A 19,707-nucleotide genomic window follows, 5' to 3' on the forward strand; every position below is an offset into this window, starting at 1 on the left:
CGCGCGCGTGTGCCCACATCCTTTTAGCTCGTGCACACCCACCCCCAACTCCACAAGCAGCCTCAGCGTGCACTGGGAGCCCCTCGCTCCCAAACCCAAGGCCCAGCCCTCACACGGATGCACACGGCGACACACGCTTCCCCCTCCCCGAGCAGCCAGCTCCTCAGTCCCCAACACCACCAGCTGCCTCTAGGAGCTTGTGCTCGTGTTGAAAAACGGGAAAGGGTGGGGGCAGGACATGAACCATTTCACCAATGAAGCCGGTTCCCAGCCCTCCTCCTCACCCTCTCCCTCTCGGCGCCTTCCTCGCCCCTCCTCCCCTAGTCACCGCCGTCCAGTTCCCCACCCTACACGCGTCCCCCGCCAAAGCCGCCCTGCGGTCCCGCCAGCCTGCGCTCACTGGCAGGATGACCCCAGGAGAGAGGGTCCCGGAGAGTGAGAGGGGCAGAGACTGAGTGAGCCGCGGGCTGAGCCCGGGAGGCCGAGACTGAGGGGGGAGGAGGGAGGCCCGGGGGGAGGGAGGGAGGGAGAAAGGGAAGGAGGGAGGAGGGCGGGCGAGCTGGAGCCGGCAGGCAGCGGGAGCCCGAGAGAGCCGCGTCGGGAGTGCGGTCTTCAAGGCAGTGCTGGGCGCAGCCCGAGGTAAGACGACCCCTGACCTGTTCCCCACCTCCCCGTCGCCTCCCCTTTCCACCCCCCAGCTGCCTTCTCGCCCCTTGGCCAGCCCCTCCTCCCCAGCCACCTGCTGTTTCTGCCCTGGAGAACCTGGAGGGGGACAGGAGGGAGCAGCCGCCTGACCTTACCCCTTTACCCCAAAGGGCGAGAGACCCCGTTGGCCAGGGAACCTCCCAGATCCCCCTCCTACCTTCCTCTGCTCTCTCCCTGTCCTTCACCTCCCTCTCTGTCCTTCACATCCTTCCTGCCTCCGTCCCTCTCTGACTCCCTATCTCTTTCTTCCTGAACCCACCAGCTGTGCCTGGGTGGACGTGGGTGGGAAGGGGTCCGAGGCTGTAGGAGAGGACGCCGGGGGCTGCTCTTGGCCAAGTCCCTCCACCGCCCTCTGGCTGGCCATTGCCATGGCAACTAGGGTGTGATGGGCTCCGGAGGGAAGCCAAGGGTGGGGATGGACCAGGACCTCTTGGAGAAGGCAAGGGTCTGAGCTGTTTCCATGGGAAACAGACCCTTTCACTGCTGTGACCCATTTTCACCCCACTTACCCTAAAGCCATTACGCCCTTCCTTACAGCCCCTCTCTGTTCAGGTTCCCCCCCCCCCCCCGCCCCCGTTCCCTCCTACCCCCTTCCCAGGGCTCACTAAAGCTCAGCATCACCCACTAAAACTGGGACCATCCTTCCTCCCATCAGAGGGAAACTGAGGCTCTGGGCCAGGGAGGAAAGAATCAAGGTCTCCCCACTGGAGTCGGCACCTTACTGAACATTTGGCTTTTCTTCTCAGCCTCCTAGCCCTGCTCCCTCCCTCCCTCCTTCAATCCCTCCTCCCTCCAAAGCCTCCTCTCTAGGGGGTTTGAGCTTTTCCTGCTATTTTCAGATACTACCACTTTGCCCCCTCTTTCTCTTCTGCTCAAACTCTCCTCCTTCTCCCTAGTTCCCCCTCTTTCCATTTCTGGATGCTTCTGATGTCAGCGGTTTCCCCGCCTTCAGGTTCCCTAGCACCCCCTTCGGTCCCAGACTCCTTATTCCCATTTTCCCAGATCTGGGTAGCTGGAGGGTGATCAGCCAGGCTTGGGGAAGTAGGGGCTAAGCACCAAGACCCCCGCATCCAGCAGACCAGCAGGTAGGGGAGGCTGTGATGTCACATCCCAGTTCACGGTGAACCTTAAGAGGAAACCAGTCATGTGTCTCCCATCAGTAGCTCTGAAGAGACGTTTAGGGACAGGAAGATAGAGGTGTAGTAGTGCTGAGCAGGGGATGTTTGAAGAAGGAACCTGGGAGTTCCAGGGTGGAGGAGAAATGGCTAAAGGAGACAGGGATGTGGGAATGCCTTCTTCCCTCGAGATATGGAAGAGTGGGGCTCTCATCTGTGTTGGGTGTTTGGCTATCTGATTTAAGGCAAAGGAATGTTCTGAATGACCCTCGGGGCCCTAGTAATCAGTCCTGCCTATAGTTTCAAGAAAGTGGGCACAGGAGGCTGGAGAACAGCCTAGGCCCTACCTTTGCCCTCTTCCTCCCACATCTCATCTTTCCCTTGCAGCCTGTCCAGGGGGCTGAGCCCCACCCCCAAATCCCTGGGGCATCCAGAAGATTCCTGACTGGTCAAGAACCAGAGGAAAAAGAGACCTGGAAGTCCCGGCATGGGGACCAGAATCCCCCAGCCAGCCTCATAGTTGGGAAAGTAGCCAGCTTGCCCATCAATTGCAGGGATGCTTAAGGAAGGCCCCGCCCAGTATGAAAGCTGAGGACTGCCTCTGCTGACCCTCAGTCTCCTCCCCTGCCCTCCACATCTGCCCTCAGCTGGGTCGATCATGCAATGCTGAGCACTAGGGTGGGCCTAGGGGTGGCCTGCCTGCCAACAGGGCAAGGATTGTGGGCACCATGGGCGTGTTTGTGAGTGGGGCTCCTGGGTGAGACCTAGCCCCCACCCCCACGGAGCTCAAGGGGGTGGGGGGCTGAGGATAGGATGGCTCGGGGCGGGGTGGGGGCAGAGGAGGCCTCCCTGCGCTCCAACGCGTTGTCCTGGCTGGCCTGCGGGCTCCTGGCGCTGCTGGCCAACGCCTGGATCATCCTCAGCATCTCGGCCAAGCAGCAGAAGCACAAGCCGCTGGAGCTGCTGCTCTGCTTTCTAGCGGGCACACACATACTCATGGCAGCTGTACCCCTCACCACCTTCGCGGTGGTGCAGCTACGGCGTCAGGCTTCCTCCGACTATGACTGGAACGAGAGCATCTGCAAGGTCTTCGTGTCCACCTACTACACCCTGGCCCTGGCCACCTGCTTCACAGTCGCCTCACTTTCCTACCACCGCATGTGGATGGTACGCTGGCCGGTCAACTACCGCCTCAGCAATGCCAAGAAGCAGGCGCTGCACGCCGTCATGGGCATCTGGATGGTCAGCTTCATCCTCTCCACGCTGCCCTCCATCGGCTGGCACAACAACGGCGAGCGCTACTATGCCCGCGGCTGCCAGTTCATCGTCTCCAAGATCGGCCTTGGCTTTGGCGTCTGCTTCAGCCTCTTGCTACTTGGGGGCATTGTCATGGGGCTGGTCTGCGTGGCCATCACCTTCTACCAGACACTGTGGGCCCGGCCCAGGAGGGCTCGGCAGGCCCGGAGAGTGGGGGGTGGTGGGGGGGCCAAAGCGGGTGGGCCAGGGGGCTTGGGTACCCGGCCAGCTTTTGAGGTGCCAGCCATTGTGGTGGAGGATGCCCGAGGGAAGCGGCGGTCCTCGCTGGATGGCTCAGAGTCTGCCAAGACGTCCCTGCAGGTCACCAACTTGGTCAGCGCCATCGTCTTTCTCTATGACTCACTCACAGGGGTGCCCATCTTGGTGAGATCGGGGTCCTCCCCACCTGTTCTCCCCAATATCCAGGCCCCAGCATCATCACCTGACCTCCAACTTCATCAGCCATACAGCAGCTCTGTCATCTCGCCTCCAGTTCCATCATCCATCTTCCTCTCCTCTGTCCATCCGGCACTCCATCTGCGGCCCCCATCTTTATCATCTGTCTTCTAGTTCCCACTACCCTGTCTCCCCCAGCTCCAGCACCTGCTTCAGCTCCCACTCCTCAGCTCCAGCATCATCCTCCAGTTTCGATACCTGTCCTCCAGCTCCGTCATCCATCCTGCAGCCCCAAGGTTCAGCCGCAGACCTCTGATCCAGCTGCTGGGCTCCACGTTCCATTTGCTCCATCCCCTGGATGCCACATGATCACTGAGCACTCTTGGGGGGGAACCCCACAGGGCTCACCCCACCACCCCGTCCCATCAAGTCCCTGTTCCTGGGTTCCTCTCTGTCTCCATGCTTCCTGCTCCACCTCTGTTCCTCTCCCTCCTGACCACAGGGCTCTGTCTCCAGCACTCTCCCCGACCTTCCTCTGAGTCAGTCAGTCCCTCTCCTCTGTTCACTCCATCTCCACCTCCAGCTTCCCCTCTGCTGGATCACAGGGATCAGGCATCACTTCCGGCGTCTTTCTCACCAGCAGCACTAAGATATGGGGGTCAGGTAGGCTCCTCGGCTCTGGCCCTGACCCAGCCCGTTCCCACCCCTCCCCAGGTGGTGAGCTTCTTCTCCCTCAAGTCGGATTCGGCGCCCCCCTGGATGGTGCTGGCTGTGCTGTGGTGCTCCATGGCGCAGACGCTGCTGCTGCCCTCCTTCATCTGGTCCTGCGAGCGCTACCGCGCAGACGTGCGCACAGTGTGGGAGCAGTGCGTGGCCATCATGTCTGAGGAGGATGGCGATGACGGTCAGAGGAGGGACTGGGCTTTGGCTTTCCTGGACATCTGTCTGTTCCCTTTTCTGCGGCTCCTTCTCTGCCGGAGGATGGGCTGCCCTGGAGTGCCCCCTACTGGACAGCACCTGCGCCACCCTGGGCTCCCCTTTCCCTAAGCGGGGACCCAGCTGTCACTGCTTCCTGCAGCACTCAGGGCTCCTCCCTTCACTGGGCCTAGGCTCCCCTCCAGAAGCCCACACTGCCCAGCTCTGGCACTAAGGGGAGGCTGAGCTTCTTGAGAGAGGCCCCCAGCTCTAGGGACAGCTCTTGGGGGAGGGCAGGTAATTGTTTCAATAACTTCATCTGTATGTATGAAGCACTCCACTCAGGATTTAGCACCGAACGCAGCAAATGCTAGCCACTCTCACTGTCCTCTTGAGACATACAGGCTAATGGGAACTAAAGGGGTCTCTGGGAGCTTATAAAGGCAGTGGGGAGGGGTTAGCATTCCCTGCCTGTAACCCCTCTGCCCATTTTCTCTCCTAGATGCGGGCTGTGACGACTTTGCAGAGGGCAGAGTTTGCAAAGTTCGCTTTGATGCTAACGGAGCCACTGGACCTGGGAGCCGGGACCCCGCCGAGGTGAAGCTGCTGCCTGGAAGGCACATGCTCTTCCCCCCTCTTGAGAGAGTCCACTACTTACAGGTATGGAACTGGGGGATACATCTCCTACCCTTGGGACCCTTACCACTTTTCTCCAGTGTCTGTTACGCACCCTAATCCCCTCTTCCCTAGCCCTGGCTTTCAGGGCACTGTAAAAGCTGGGAGAAAGAAAGCTATAGCAAGAGACGCAGCCCTTCAGACCTCGTGGGGCTAGGTTTGACCACCAGAGCAAACGTTTTGAAGAAGATGAAGAAGGTGGCACCGTCTTTCCGAGTCCCCATTTGGTTCCTGCCTCTGCCTCTGTCCCTGCAGCACCTCCAGGTCTTACCCGCTCCTCTTCTCAGGTCCCCCTATCCCGGCGTCTGTCCCACGATGAGACAAACATCTTCTCTACCCCTCGGGCACCAGGCTCCTTCCTGCACAAGTGGCCATCCTCTGATGACATCCGGGTCCTGCCAGCACCGAGCCGGGCCCTCGGGGGCCCTTCGGACTACCTGGGACAAAGACACAGGCTGGAAGATGAGGAGGACGAGGAGGAGGCTGAAGGTGGGGGGCTGGCCAGCCTTCGCCAATTCTTGGAAAGTGGGGTTCTGGGGTCAGGTGGGGGACCGGCACGGGGTCCTGGTTTCTTCCGGGAGGAGATCACCACCTTCATCGATGAGACACCTCTGCCTTCTCCGACTGCCTCACCAGGGCACTCTCCTCGTCGGCCCCGGCCACTGGGCCTCTCACCCCGCCGACTCTCCCTTGGGTCCCCCGAGAGCAGAGCCGTTGGACTTCCTTTGGGACTAAGTGCAGGGAGACGCGGCTCCCTGACCGGGAGTGAAGAAAGCCCAAGGGCTTGGGGAGGATCCTGGGGCCCAGGCAACCCCATCTTTCCCCAGCTGACCCTGTGAGCCCAAGCGGGCCTGCTGAACTCAGGAGGAAGCCTGAGTAACACCTCATTCTGGCCCTGAGAGTAGGGCAGCTGCCTCCAGACTCTGGGGAGACGAGTGCTAGATCTGGGGCTCGGAAGGCCCTGCTCTCTCCCATCCAAGTGACCAGATGTCCTACTACCTTCCATCACCCCTAGCAAAATGTATTAAAGTCTGAAGTGTTGCCATGGAAACCTCAGTGTCCAGTGTACTGCGGTGGAAAGGGGCTTGGAGGGTGGAGCGGCTCACAGAGGACCGACAGGGCAGGGGCGGCAGAGGCACAGCAGGACACACGGAGAAATGATCACATGCTCCGCCTGGCAGCCTCGCGCCGGGACAGGCTGGGAGGAGCAGATCCTGCTGGGGGCGGGGCTTGAGGACACACTGGACTTTGTTGGTTTAGGGTGTGAAGGATCTCTGTTCAGATTTGCTGAGGTGGTTTTAGAGCGTGGCTCCAGCACAGTGCCCAGATCTCCTTCTAAGCCCAAATCCACCCAGGGGCTCACTTTACGGGCAGGAAATGGCTTGGGGCTGACGTGGTGTCCCAGGCCTGGACACCTCCTCCCTGCTGCATTTTAAAGCTCTTTCTCCAAGGGAGTGCAGAGATGGATGAGTGTGTGAGTGTGTGTGTGGGGGGAGTGGGGGTGGAGGGCGGGGAGAAGGGGAGGCGGCTTCCACACTCCTTTTCCTGGACCCAGAAGCGGGTGTGCGGAGGGAACACAGCCCCAGTAGTTACCTCCAGGCCTCAGGGGCTGGAGTCAGCGCTGGTGCTCCATGGATGCCCAGGCCTGCTCCAGTTCCCGCCTTTTGCCCTACTCCTCCGCCCAGTTTCTCCCTGTCATTCCACACTAGACCACCTTTCTCCACTCGGCACTCCTCTCTCCGTCTCTCACAGGGGCCTCTCCCACCGTCGGGGCTCAGCCCCCCCACCCCCACCCCCTCGGCCTCCCTCCTTCCTTCTCCCTTCCTCTCCCTCCGCCTCTCCTTCCTTTCATTCCCTCCCCTTCTCCCCTTTCCTCTCCCTCCCTCTCGTCTCCCGCATTTCCCCTCGGCGGCTCCGACACCATGCTCCGGCTCCTCCGGCCGCTGCTGCTACTGCTGCTGCTGCCTCCCCCGGGGTCCCCCGAGCCTCCCGGCCTGGCCCAGCTGTCTCCGGGGGCGCCCCCGCAGGCCCCGGACTTGCTCTATGCGGACGGGCTGCGCGCCTATGCGGCCGGGGCTTGGGCGCCCGCAGTGGCGCTACTGCGGGAGGCGCTGCGGAGCCAGGCGGCGCTGGGCCGGGCGCGGCTGGATTGCGGGGCGAGCTGCGCGGCCGAGCCGGGCGCCGCGCTCCCCGCGGTGCTTCTCGGCGCCCCGGAGCCCGACTCCGGGCCGGAACCCACGCAGGGTTCCTGGGAGCAGCAGCTCCTCCGTGCCGCGCTCCGCCGCGCAGACTGCCTGACCCAGTGCGCGGCGCGGAGGCTGGGCCCCGGGGGCGCGGCGCGGCTTCGCGTGGTGAGAGCGCTCCGGGACGCTTTCCGCCGGCGGGAGCCCTACAACTACCTGCAGAGGGCCTACTACCAGGTGGGGGGCGCGCCGGGCGCTCCGAGGGTCCCAGCGCTCACCACCGCTCTGCGCCACTTCGCGCTGCCCGGGAGTGGGCGGAATGCTGCTGCCCGGGCCCGGGGCGAGGCTGGGGGGCGTACCGCGGGCCTCTGCCTTACAGCAGGCTAAGCGGCCGCGAGGACCCGTCGAGATCGCAGAGGAGCAGCCGAGGGGAGGGCGAGCAGAGTGGGAATGGGGCGGGACGGGGGGGTCGTGACGCCGGACGGGAGCAGAGCGAAGATGGAGGGACCGTGCCGCCTCTCCCGGGGTGAAACCGGCCGTCGGACGGGAAGCGGGTGGCTGGGTGGGTGTCGGGAGTGGTGGTGAGTATGAACCTTTGCTTGGGGCTGTAGGGAGCCGCGGAAAGGAAGGAGCAGACGGAGGCAAGGTGGGGGGCCCCCGAGGCCGGACCTCTGCGGGCGGGCAGGGGACGCCGCAGCTCCCGGTACCGCAGCAGCTGCCTACGTGGCTGGGGCAGCGGGGCGCCGGTGGCACTCACCTCAGCCCAGGGTCCTAGAGACCTGCGGGTTTGCCTAGTTGCGCAGGTCTCCCCCACTTCCCCAGCCCACTTAAGCCATCACTTCCACCTGGTCTCCCAAACTGAGGTCCTGAAGTCCCGAGGCCCCTGTCCCACCCAACTCCGACGTCTTCAGACCCCCTTTCCTTCGGCGCCAGCCTTCTGAGAGTCCCAACGTTCTGGCTTCTAGGGGGTCTGCAGTTTGGAAGGTGGGCGGTTCTGATTGGCCAGTCTTCCATGAGGCCCTTGGGCACCCAGAGTGTGTATCTGGGATAGGATGGGGAGGCTGGCCAGAGGGCAGAGGTCTGACCCCCGTCCCAGGGCTCTGATGCCCTCCTCCCTCTGCCTCCTCAGTTGAGGAAGCTGGATCTGGCAGCGGCAGCAGCACATACCTTCTTCGTAGCAAACCCCATGCACCTGCAGATGCGGGAGGACATGGCTAAGTACAGACGAATGTCGGGGGTTCAGCCCCAGAGCTTCCGGGACCTGGAGACGCCCCCGCACTGGGTGAGATCCCCAGCACTACGCCAGCCTTGCCCCCCGCCTTTTCCTGGCTGGATCCTCAGGCCTCACTAAACTGCGGCCCTGTGTGGCTTGAGCATCCAGAGATGGGGTAATGATCCTCAGCGACTCTAGGCGGGGAGTCCTTCTCTGGGACTTTGCTTCCTTCCTGGATGATCACTGGAGTTCCAACATTATGATTCTGAGGCCCACCCTTATTCTTCCCCACGGGGAAGGGGGACATGGAATCCTTGCCCCAAATGAGGCCAACACTCCTCTCTACCTCCCAGTCTTATTTGGCAGCTCCCTGGATCTCAAGTGACTGACTGTTCCCTTCCCCCACAGGCAGTCTATGACACCAGCCTGGAGCTACTGGAGCGCCAGGAAGCGGGCCTCGCACTGCCCAGGCTGGAGGAGGCCCTGCAGGGGAGCCTGGCCCAGATGGAGAGCTGCCGTGCTGACTGCGAGGGGCCCGAGGAGCAGCAGGGGGCTGAAGAAGAGGATGAGGAGGGGGTTGGGAGCCAGGGGGGCCTCTATGAAGCCATTGCAGGTAAGGGGCTGGGAGCGTGTCGGAGGTGGGTTGGTGCCAAGAGAGGGGCATGCACCAGCTGAATGGCTCATGGGTCTCCCTTGCAGGACACTGGGTTCGTGTCCTGCAGTGCCGGCAGCGCTGTGTGGAGGAGACGGCCACACGCCCTGGTCGAAGCTTCCCCGTCCCAGACTTCCTTCCCAGCCAGCTCAGGCGGCTGCACGAGGCCCATGCTCAGGGTCAGTTGGGGAAAGGTGGAAACAGAGAGCAAAGATGTGCCTCTGTTGCTGTCCTGAGCTCCATCTCTCTATCCCTCCCATCTGTCTCTGCATTTGGAGTTTCACTGTCAGGGCTCCATGGGAATCCTCACTCCGCAAGGACTCTAATTTGCTCTCCTTTGGCGCCTGTGACAAGCTCAGGAGATGGGCTTCCTTCTGCCTTGCTGCTTCTCACCTTCCTTTATTTTCCCCCCTCTTTCTGTTCTTTGAACTCTCCAGCTAAGGTATGTTTGCACCAGCGTTTGAAAGAAGCAGCGGCTGAACTTATCTGCCAGTGGGAGGAGGGCTTGTGGAGTTGGCTGGTTGGCCTCCGGAGACCACCTTCTCCAGCACTGCCTCTGCCCAAGGATCTATGTGCTCTAAGTCTTCATCCCCCTACCCCTGACCTTGTCCCTCCCCCTCCAGTGGGCAATCTGTCCCAGGCTATAGAAAATGTCCTGAGCGTCCTGCTCTTCTACCCCGAGGACGAGGCTGCCAAGGGGGCTCTGAACCAGTACCAGGCCCAATTGGGAGAGCCGAGACCTGGCCTTGGACCCAGAGAGGTAAGCCCCCTCCACACTTAACCAGGAGGTAGCCCCAAATCAAATAAATAGACCTGAGAAGTCAACTGGGCCCCTGCCCCCCGCTGGCCTCTTACCCAAGCACTCTAGTCACCCAAAAGACCCCAAGTCCAGCATCTGACTTTCGTCCCCACTCCCTGCTCCCCACGGCAGCCTGGAGTTCTGATACCAGCCCCCAACCCCATCTCACTTGCCCTTACCTCATTCTTGCCTGCCCCCAGCCCCAGAGCTCATGCGCACACTCACAGCCACTCCCTACAGCCTTTCCAGTTTGAGCCCAGACACTCTGAAGCTGCTGAGGGGGAACGTTGAACAAAGGAACCAGGGGGCATGGTGCCAGTTTCAAAGAGCGTGGAGCATGCAGGCAGTGCCCGAGAGCCCGGGCTTTCCTGCTCTCTAGCCCCTCTTCACTGCTCTCATCCTCCCCTCAGGACATCCAGCGCTTCATCCTCCGATCCCTGGGGGAGAAGAGGCAGCTCTACTATGCGATGGAGCACCTGGGGACCAGCTTCAAGGATCCTGTGAGTCACTCCACTCTGTCCCATCCCAGCCTTCTGTGCTCCCAGGAGGGATGGCCTTCGGTTTGCAGCAGTGGTTCCCATTTTCCCGCCAAGCCATGGGGCTTGGAGAAGAGTGTGCCATCCCACTTTTACAGGGACGGAGGCAGTGTGCCTGTAGCTAAGGGCGGCTTTGGGGCCACGCAGGCCTAAAGTGTCAGTCCTCCTCCGCCCCAAACGTCTCTGAACCTCAACTTGCCTCTGCCTCAATTTCCTTACCTGTAAGTTAGAGTAATTGCATCTATTTTACAGGGCTGTTGAAACCACATCATTTGATAACAAAACACAGAAAGCTCTGTTACTGCTGCTTTGGGGCTGAGGGCAGGGCCTGTCCTATGACTTGAGGGTGTTCAATAGCTTCCCTGGTCTCTATCCAGTAGAGATCAATAGCACACTGACAGCCCCTGAGTCATGACAATCAATAACGTTTCCTGACTTTGCCTAATGATCCCTGGGGGGCAGAAGCGTCCTGGTTGAGAACCCCTGGTTAAATGTGAGAACTCTGAAGCCAGTTTATTTTTATTTTTATTTTTGGAGACAGAGTCTTGCTCTGCCACGGAGGCTGGAGGATAACGGCACGATCTCTGCTCACTGCAACCTCCGCTTCCCGGGTTCAAGCGATTCTCTCTGCCTCAGCCTCTAGAGTAGCTAGGATTACAGGTGCCTGCCACCACGCCTGGCTAATTTTTGTATTTTTAATAGAAACAGGTTTCACCATGTTGGCCAGGCTGGTCTCGAACTCCTGACCTGAGGTGATCCACCTGCCTTGGCCTCCTAAAGTGCTGGGATTACAGGTGTGAGCCACCATGCCTGGCCTGAAGCTAGTTTAAAACCTAACTCTGGCTAGGCATGGTGGCTCACGCCTGTAATCCCAGCACTTTGGAAGGCCGAGGCGGGTGGATTATGAGGTCAGGAGTTCAAGTCCAGCCTGGCCAAGATGATGAAACCCTGTCTCTACTAAAAATACAAAAATTAGCCAGGCGTGGTGGCAGGCACCTGTAATCCCAGCTACTCGGGAGGCTGAGGCAGGGAATTGCTCGAACCCAGGAAGTGGAGGTTTCAGTGAGTTGAGATCGTGCCACTGCACTCCAGCCTGGGCAACAGAGTGAGACTCCGTCTCAAAAACAAAACAAACAAACAAAAAAACACCTAACTCTGCTTTGGGAGGCTGAGGCAGGCAGATCATGAGGTCAGGAGTATGAGACCATCCTGGTCAACATAGTGAAACCCCGTCTCTACTAAAAATACAAAAAATTAACCAGGCGTGGTGGCGCGTGCCTGTAGTCCCAGCTACTCAGGAGGCTGAGGCAGGAGAATCACTTGAATCCAGGAGGCAGAGGTTGCAGTGAGCCAAGATTGTGCCATTGCACTCCAGCCTGGGCAACAGACCGAGACTCTGTCTCAAAACAAAAAAAAAACAGAACAAAAAACCCCTAATTCTGCCGGGCACGGTGGCTCAAGCCTGTAATCCCAGCACTTTGGGAGGCTGAGGCGGGTGGATCACGAGGTCGAGAGATCGAGACCATCCTGGTCAACATGGTGAAACCCCGTCTCTACTAAAAATACAAAAAATTAGCTGGGCATGGTGGTGCGTGCCTGTAATCCCAGCTACTCAGGAGGCTGAGGCAGGAGAATTGCCTGAACCCAGGAGGCGGAGGTTGCGGTGAGCCGAGATCGCGCCATTGCACTCCAGCCTGGGTAACAAGAGTGAAACTCTGTCTCAAAAAAAACAAAAAACAAAACAAAACAAAAAAACAAACAAACAAACAAAAAAAAAACCCTAATTCTATCACTTGTAGCTGTGTGATCTTGAGCATGTTACTTTACTTCTCTGTGTCTCAGGGCTCTCAGTTACAAAATGAGCACTGTAATATTGTCTGTTTCGTGAGACTGTTGTGAACTTTAAAGGGTAAATTCCATTTCCATGAATAAAGCTCTTAGAATAGCATCTAGCAAACAGTAAGTGCTATCTGAGCTGTAGTTGTACTTGTTACAGAGTTTGGTCCACTGCCCAGGGCTCTTTGCATTGAGTCCAGGGCTTTTCCTACCTCTGTCTTCCCCTCTGGAAACAGGAGGACCTTAATGAGGTATTTCAGCTCTAATATCAGGGATTCCAGGGGCTGAGCTTGGTGGGTGATGATGCTTTTCTGGACTATCACAGGACCCCTGGACCCCTGCAGCTCTGATCCCTGAGGCACTTAGAGAAAAGCTCAGGTAAGAGATGCCCTGTGGTGGGAGGGGCTTGGCCCGAGCTGGGAGGTCAGGTCTGGACTGTCCTGTCCACCCACTGAGCACATCTCTCACCCATGAGAGAGGATCAAGAGAAGAGGCCTTGGGACCATGAGCCCCCGAAGCCAAAGCCCTTGACCTACTGGAAGGGTGAGTTCCTGGGAGGGAGGAGGCAGGAGCCTCGAGGGTCTGGGTGCTGCCAGCTACTGGTCTGCCTGCCCTTAGGGGATCCTCAGCCACCTCTGCTCTGTCTTTTCCCGGGCAGATGTCCTTCTCCTAGAGGGTGTGACCTTGACCCAGGATTCTAGGCAGCTGAATGGGTCGGAGCGGGCGGTGTTGGACGGGCTGCTCACCCCAGCTGAGTGTGGGGTGCTGCTGCAGCTGGCTAAGGTAGGAGGACCTGCAAGTTCAGCAACTGGTTCAGGAGCCTTGGGTACAGCCACCTGTTCTCTTGGTCTTGGCCTGTCCGCCTCATTCTGCCTGTCCTGATTATCCATCCGGGACTGCGCTTCCCACTGCCTCTCAGCTGTGGATCAGTTCCTTCTTATCTCAGTTTAGCTGACATGGGGTGGATGTTCTTTACAAATGAATTTTGCTAGAAATTGATAGGAAGATCAACAACAAAAAAACCCCAAAGCATCAAAATGGATGAGTCAGCAGGTTAGGATTGCTTGATTAGCCAAGAGTTTAGTTATTGGCTTGGCTGATGGCTCAGCAGACACGCAGGCTTTTCTTCCCCTCCTTCTAGTTTGGGTTGAATGACTCATACTCACCAGGTGGAGGCGACCATTTTTTTCTTTCTGTCTGAGACGGAGTTTCTCTCTTGTTGCCCCGGCTGCAGTGCAATGGCATGATCTCGGCTCACTGCAACCTCCACCTCCCGAGTTCAAGCGATTCTCCTGCTTCCGCCTCCCAATTAGCTGGGATCACAGGCATGCACCTGTCTAATTTTGTATTTTTAGTAGAGACGGGGTTTCTCCATGTTGGGCAGGCTGGTCTCGAACTCCCGACTTCAGGCGATCCACTTGCATCAGCCTCCCAAAGTGCTGGGATTACTGGCGTGAGCCACCGTGCCCAGCCGAGGCTACCATTTTATGAAGCTTCAACCCTTATATTAGGTTAGTGCTCATTCAATAACATACTCATTGAGTGGCTGCTGTATACTAGAAACTGCTAGGTTCTAGGGAGAGGAAGATGAACATAGACTCTGCCCATTGGGAGCTCAAGTGTAGAGGTGGAAACAGACAAGGAGATACATAATATAAGGAGATGGTAAATTTGGTAAAAGAAGTGTGTACTCATCCAAATAGAAGTGCTGCAATGCACACGCAAAGAAGGCTTACGGAAGAGTCGGTGTTTGAGCTCAGTCTTAAGGACAAGTTAACCAGGTGATGGGGGTGGAATCAGTCTAAGAGGGAGAAGAGCAAGGTGCATTCTGGGAACTGCAGTCAGGCACAGGGGTGAGAGCAGTGCCAGCTCCAATAGTTATTACCTGTGTGATCTTGGGCAATTTATTTTAACATCTCTGAGCCTACGTTGCTCATCTATAAGATGGGGATAATAATAGTGTTTGTGTCATAGGGTGGTTGTGAGGATTAAATGAGCTAGCACATGATAAAGCTCTTAGAACACAGAATCATCACTGGCCAGGTGCGGTGTCTTATGCCTGTAATCCCAGCACTTTGAGAAGCCAAGGCGGATGGATCACTTGAGGTCAGGAGTTCAAGACCAGCCTGGCCAACATGGTGAAACCCTATCTCTACTAAAAATAGAAATAAATTCATTGGGCATGGTGGTGGGCACCTATAGTCCCAGCTACTCAGCAGGCTGAGGCAGGAGAATTGCTTGAACCCAGGAGGCGGAGGTTGTGGTGAGCCGAGATCCCGCCACTGCACTCCAGCCTGGGCGACAAGAGCGAAACTCAGTCTCAAAAGATAAAATTTTTTTTTTTTTTTTTTTTTTTTTTTTTTTTTTTTTTGAGACGGAGTTTCGCTCTTGTTACCCAGGCTGGAGTGCAATGGCGCGATCTCGGCTCACCGCAACCTCCGCCTCCTGGGCTCAGGCAATTCTCCTGCCTCAGCCTCCTAATTAGCTGGGATTACAGGCATGCGCCACCACGCCCAGCTAGTTTTTTTTTGTATTTTTAGTAGAGACGGGGTTTCACATGTTGACCAGGATGGTCTCGATCTCTCGACCTTGTGATCCACCCGCCTCGGCCTCCCAAAGTGCTGGGATTACAGGCTTGAGCCACCGCGCCCGGCAAGATAAAATTTTTAAAAATAATTTCAGAAAAAAGAAGAATGCAGAATCATCAGGCTGTATGTTACCAAGAGGCAGTACGGGGGAGAGAGGGAGAGAGCCGAGACATGAATGCCCAGGGACAGTGAGGGTCTTCTGTGCCCTCCCAAGGAGTCTGGACTTTATCTGTGTATGGTAGACAGCTATTGAAGGATTTTAGGAGGGGTTGGCTTTCGCTTTCCTGTAGAACCCCCAAGTGCAGGGTCTGGAGTCACCTCCTGTAAAACCGGTAGATCCATTGGCTGGGCATGGGGGCGCGTGCCTGTAATCCCAGCTACTCAGGAGGCTGAGGCAGGAGAATTGCCTGAACCCAGGAGGCGGAGGTTGCGGTGAGCCGAGATCGTGCCGTTGCACTCCAGCCTGGGTAACGAGCGAAACTCTGTCTCAAAAAAAAAAAAAAAAAAAAAAAAAAAAAAAAAAAAAACCGGTAGATCCCCCTAGTGGCAGTGTGTAGAATGCAGTGGGAGAGAAGACGGAAAGCCGGGTGATTGAAGAGCGCTGCTGTTGTAATCCACTTCTGTAATCCCAGCACTTTGGGAAGCTGAGGTGGGTGGATGGCTTGAACTCAGGAGTTCAAGACCAGCCTGAGCAACTTGGTAAAACCCGTCTCTACAGAAAGTACAAAAAATTAGCTAGGCCTACACGCTTGTAATTCCACCTGCTTGGGAGGCTGAGGTGGGAAGATCTCTGGAGCCCGGGAGGTGGAGATTGCAGTGAGCTATGATTGTACCACTGGACTCCAGCCTGGGCAACAGAGCAAGATCCTGTCTCAAAAGCAAACAAACAGGCGAGCGCGATGGCTCACACCTGTAATCCAGCACTTTGGGAGGCCGAGGCAGGCAGATCACCTGTGATCGGGAGTTTAAGACCAGCTTGACCAACGTGGAGAAACCCCATCTCTACTAAAATTACAAAATTAGCCAGGCATGGTGGCACATGCCTGTAATCCCAGCTACTCGGGGGGCTGAGGCATGAGAATCGCTTGAACCTGGGAGGAGGTGGAGGTTGCGGTGAGCGGAGATCGGGATTGCACCATTGCACTCCAGCCTGGGCAACAAGAGTCAAACTCCACCTCAAAACAAGCAAACAAAAAAACAAAAACACGTTAGATGGCTTGGGTGACTAGGTGGCCTCTCAGAAGTGAGATTTATATGCAGAGGTAACTAGGGAGTGGTGCTTAAACAGATTCAAAAAGTCGACAAAAAATGGGTGTTAGAAAAGGGAATGATTCCAAAAGGGTGACATCCAAATATTAGGAGACCCCCAGGTAGTAAGAGCAGTCACATAGGTGACTGGGCAGTTGTGACTCAGTATCAAGGAGTGGTGGAGCCACCAAGTCCGCAGTTTCTCCAAGAGAATGTTGGGTGGGAAGAGGTCAGAGAGGGATGGCCCGCTGATGCTGTCTCCCTGCTGCCAGCCAGCTTCCTGCCGGGACCTGGCCTAACTGTGGAACTTCCTGTTAGGGTCCTGTTTCCAGAGAGACTCCTCTATTCTTGGCTCATCAGGGATTAATGATCAAGCCCTTCCTGCCTAGTTCCCAGCTCTGCCCCACTTTCCCAGCTGTCCCTACCCTCTCAGAGGCCCCCTTACTGCTGTAGGGAGCTCTCCTGAGTTCTGCCCACAGTCCCCTTGGTAATCGGGATTCCATCCTGTACCAGAGAGGGACAGTCGGGCAGCCGTGGTGATGGGCACGCTCTGAGAAAGGGCAGCAGCTCAGGAAGAGGAGCCACAACAGAACTGTGGGAGTGTCTGGCTGCTTCTGGAGAGTGGGAGGGCGGGAGGGAGGGTCTTGCAGGCTGCGACTGTGAGGGGTTGGGGGAGTGACTCCACCGTAAACTCCTCCCGATTTAGGATGCAGCTGGGGCTGGAGCCAGGTCTGGCTATCGTGGTCGCCGCTCCCCTCACACCCCCCATGAACGCTTCGAGGGGCTCACAGTGCTCAAGGCTGCACAGGTGAGAGGAGGCACCCGGGGCCCATCTGATGCCCAGACCTGGAGGAGAGGCTGTGCAGGAAGCCGGGCCCCAGGGACCCAGTGAGGTTTCTTGGGACTGAGACTACCTGAGTCCTAGCCCAGAGGGGAGAAAAGGGATGTTCTGAGAGCTGGGGCCCAGCTTCTTGGCCTGGAGAGATAGAAGGAGCAGTTTGGGCTGATGGACAGAGCTGGATGCTGAGACTCCAGACCCACCGGTGGAGAGCAGCGGAGATTGGGTAGGGGTGAGGGCCGAGACCACCCTCCCATTGCCTTCCTCCGTGTCTGCCCTGCCTTTCGCTGCCTGCAGCTGGCCCGATCTGGGACGGTAGGCAGTCAGGGTGCTAAGCTGCTTCTGGAGGTGAGCGAGCGGGTGCGGACGTTGACCCAGGCCTACTTCTCCCCGGAACGGCCCCTGCATCTGTCCTTCACCCACCTGGTGTGCCGCAGTGCTATAGAAGGTATGACAGGGACCCCCACTGCTCCTCTCCAATTTCAGGCCCTGCCCCCAGGACACTGCCCCCAAGAGCCCTAGGGTGGGTGTGCCTGGCCTGAGCCCACAGGGTGGCAGATGGGCACAGGGGCACGGAGGTACCCCCAGACCCCTTTGTGTCCTAGGAGAGCAAGAGCAGCGCATGGACCTGAGTCACCCAGTGCACGCAGACAACTGTGTCCTGGACCCCGACACCGGAGAGTGCTGGCGGGAGCCCCCAGCCTACACCTATCGGGACTACAGGTGGGTGTCTCCTTGAGGGGTCAGGCAGGTGGGCAGACCCCTGGGTTGGGGTCTCACTGCCTCTTGCCTTCTTCCTTCTGCAGTGGACTCCTCTACCTCAACGATGACTTCCAGGGTGGGGACCTGTTCTTCACGGAGCCTAACGCCCTCACTGTCACGGTGCGTGAAGTGGGGGGTGTGACGGGTGTGACAGGGGACCCAGGTGTGGGGTCAGGATTCAAAACAGAAGGCTCCAGAGGCAAATGCAGGGAAATGGCCTGGGCTTTTAACCTTTTTACTTCCCTGCCTCCCCAGCCCTCTGGGTGCTTCCTCCGAAGCTAGGTCTAAGTGGCCCCACCAACCCTGCCTTCAGTGCTCACTCACCTCCTGGAGAAGGGTGAATGACATACAGCCTGCGGGTGCCTCCAGGACTCCATGGCCCCGTTCTAGGGATTTGGGGAACTTGACATAGTCCTTCCTCCTTGCAGCGAGATGAGCACAGTGGCTGGCAGCATAGATACCAGGGCCACCTCGACTGGGGCTTGGAGTCAACCTTTCTGAAGTTTACTTTCTTAAATTGGGGTGATAATAATAGTACCTATTTTAAAGGGTCATTGTAGGAAGTCATTTAGGTCATGTACCTAAAAGAACGAAGCAGCGCCTGGTACTAATAAGCAAATAATGAGTGCTAGGTGGGAAATTTCTAGATACCACGGGCTAGGATTGGGTAGGAGGAGAGGGGCAGTGACTTTTCATCTGGGTGTGGGGCGTGAAAATGCCTCCAAGATCCGTATCCCCTTCTACATAGAGTCTGGTACTGGATGCACACCCCTAGATTGCTTCACACCCTGGCTTTAAAGGGCTGGGTGGGGGAAACCAGGGTACCAGGGGTCAGGAACCAGCAGGAGACCCTCTGTGGAGACCCCGTTTTCCTTTGGTTCCCAACTCCCCTCGCCTCAGTCTGGCATTTTTGCTCTCCAAGTTGAAGCCGGTTTCTCATTTGCCCCGAGTTAGTCTCTGAATTAAGGAGCGGAAAGTGATAGCAACAGAGTTGACCCGCTCTGTGCCCCTGTCCCCGTCCTGCTCTAGGGAGTGAGGGCCAAGTTCTCTGAGAGAGCCAGTCCCTGGAGCTGAACCTGCCCTCATCCCCCCAGGCTCGGGTGCGTCCTCGCTGTGGGCGCCTTGTAGCCTTCAGCTCTGGTGGGGAGAATCCCCACGGGGTGTGGGCCGTGACTCGGGGACGGCGCTGTGCCCTGGCACTGTGGCACACGTGGGCACCTGAGCACAGGGAGCAGGTAAGGAGTGGGGTAGGAAGGGAGGTGGTTCTCCTGGTGCGTGAGGGGTGGGCAGGCAGCCACTGAGAAGGCTCACGGTTGGTGAGGGGCAGGGGCTAAGCTGGCCCGGGGAACGCGGGTCCAGGGAACTGGCCACGCTCTCCTCCCCAATCCCAGGAGTGGCTAGAAGCCAAAGAGCTACTGCAAGAGTCAGAGGAGGAGGAGGAAGAAAAGGAAGAGGAAGAAATGCCCAGCAAAGACCCTTCCCCAGAACCCCCTAGCCGCAGGCACCAGGGGGTCCGAGACAAGGCTGGAAAGCCACCTCGGGTTCGGGAGGAGCTGTGAGAGGCCGAGCCAGCCCCTTGAGGATGTGGCCACTTGACTTGGGGAAGGCCATCTTGATGCTGGGACCCACAGGAAGCCCCCGTGTGACATCAGGAGCAGAACAGCAAGTGTTCTGTCCCTGCTCCCCCAGCATCCTGGGGACCCACAAGGGCCTGGACTTGGAGGACAATGCACAGGCTAACCTGGAGCTCACCAGGCCTGGGGAGTCCGGACTGGCCCCAGCTGCGGGACCTGCAGCCCCGGACAGATGGGGAATGCTGTGCCTCCCTGAACGGAAATGGCAGGAGAGAAGGCTGATGCTTTCAGTGAAGAGGCTGGTGGGTTGGGGTTGTAACCCTGCTCCTCTCCCAGACTGTACAATAAAGGTCGTGAAGATCTCTCAGTGAGGGGC

At 58.0% G+C, this 19,707-nt stretch overlaps 2 protein-coding genes across 5 annotated transcripts; both read left to right on the forward strand.

Moving 5' to 3' along the window:
* Positions 1-548: 548 nt before the first annotated feature.
* On the forward strand, positions 549-6,153 carry GPR162 (G protein-coupled receptor 162). Of its 2 annotated transcripts, XM_074403440.1 has the most exons (6): positions 549-639; positions 2,208-3,500; positions 4,227-4,416; positions 4,930-5,087; positions 5,390-5,591; positions 5,739-6,153. In XM_074403440.1, exons 2-6 carry the CDS (start codon positions 2,634-2,636, stop codon positions 5,939-5,941), a joined length of 1,620 nt encoding a protein of 539 aa, XP_074259541.1. In that variant the 5' UTR covers positions 549-639; positions 2,208-2,633; the 3' UTR covers positions 5,942-6,153. The 2 variants fall into 2 exon arrangements, with proteins under 2 accessions (XP_074259541.1, XP_010331172.2); XM_010332870.3 differs by having other exon boundaries at positions 5,390-6,153.
* Positions 6,154-6,394: 241 nt separating this feature from the next.
* On the forward strand, positions 6,395-19,698 carry P3H3 (prolyl 3-hydroxylase 3). 3 transcript variants are annotated; one of them, XM_074403439.1, is made up of 15 exons: positions 6,395-6,576; positions 8,415-8,567; positions 8,907-9,111; positions 9,198-9,329; positions 9,774-9,910; positions 10,360-10,449; positions 12,647-12,699; positions 12,797-12,864; positions 12,980-13,104; positions 16,864-16,965; positions 17,293-17,443; positions 17,601-17,718; positions 17,802-17,877; positions 18,852-18,992; positions 19,149-19,698. In XM_074403439.1, the coding sequence occupies exons 1-15, from the start codon at positions 6,565-6,567 to the stop codon at positions 19,314-19,316; spliced, it is 1,731 nt and encodes a 576-aa protein (XP_074259540.1). In that variant the 5' UTR covers positions 6,395-6,564; the 3' UTR covers positions 19,317-19,698. The 3 variants fall into 3 exon arrangements, with proteins under 3 accessions (XP_074259540.1, XP_074259539.1, XP_010331171.2); XM_010332869.3 differs by lacking the exon at positions 6,395-6,576 and adding an exon at positions 6,652-7,522; XM_074403438.1 differs by lacking the exons at positions 6,395-6,576; positions 19,149-19,698 and adding an exon at positions 6,651-7,522 and having other exon boundaries at positions 18,787-18,866.
* Positions 19,699-19,707: the final 9 nt, after the last annotated feature.

Source organism: Saimiri boliviensis, chromosome 7 (assembly GCF_048565385.1).
Source record: "Saimiri boliviensis isolate mSaiBol1 chromosome 7, mSaiBol1.pri, whole genome shotgun sequence".
In the NCBI taxonomy this organism is placed as follows: Eukaryota; Metazoa; Chordata; class Mammalia; order Primates; family Cebidae; genus Saimiri; species Saimiri boliviensis.

Coding starts and splice junctions, on each gene's coding strand:
- GPR162 (XM_010332870.3), top strand. CDS start 2,634: ATGGCTCGGGGCGGGGTGGGGGCAGAGGAGGCCTCCCTGCGCTCCAAC. Junction 4,417..4,929: donor TGAGGAGGATGGCGATGACG/GTCAGAGGAGGG, acceptor TTTCTCTCCTAG/ATGCGGGCTGTGACGACTTT. Junction 5,088..5,389: donor AGAGAGTCCACTACTTACAG/GTATGGAACTGG, acceptor TCCTCTTCTCAG/GTCCCCCTATCCCGGCGTCT.
- P3H3 (XM_010332869.3), top strand. CDS start 7,025: ATGCTCCGGCTCCTCCGGCCGCTGCTGCTACTGCTGCTGCTGCCTCCC. Junction 9,911..10,359: donor CTGGCCTTGGACCCAGAGAG/GTAAGCCCCCTC, acceptor TCCTCCCCTCAG/GACATCCAGCGCTTCATCCT. Junction 12,700..12,796: donor GCACTTAGAGAAAAGCTCAG/GTAAGAGATGCC, acceptor CTCACCCATGAG/AGAGGATCAAGAGAAGAGGC.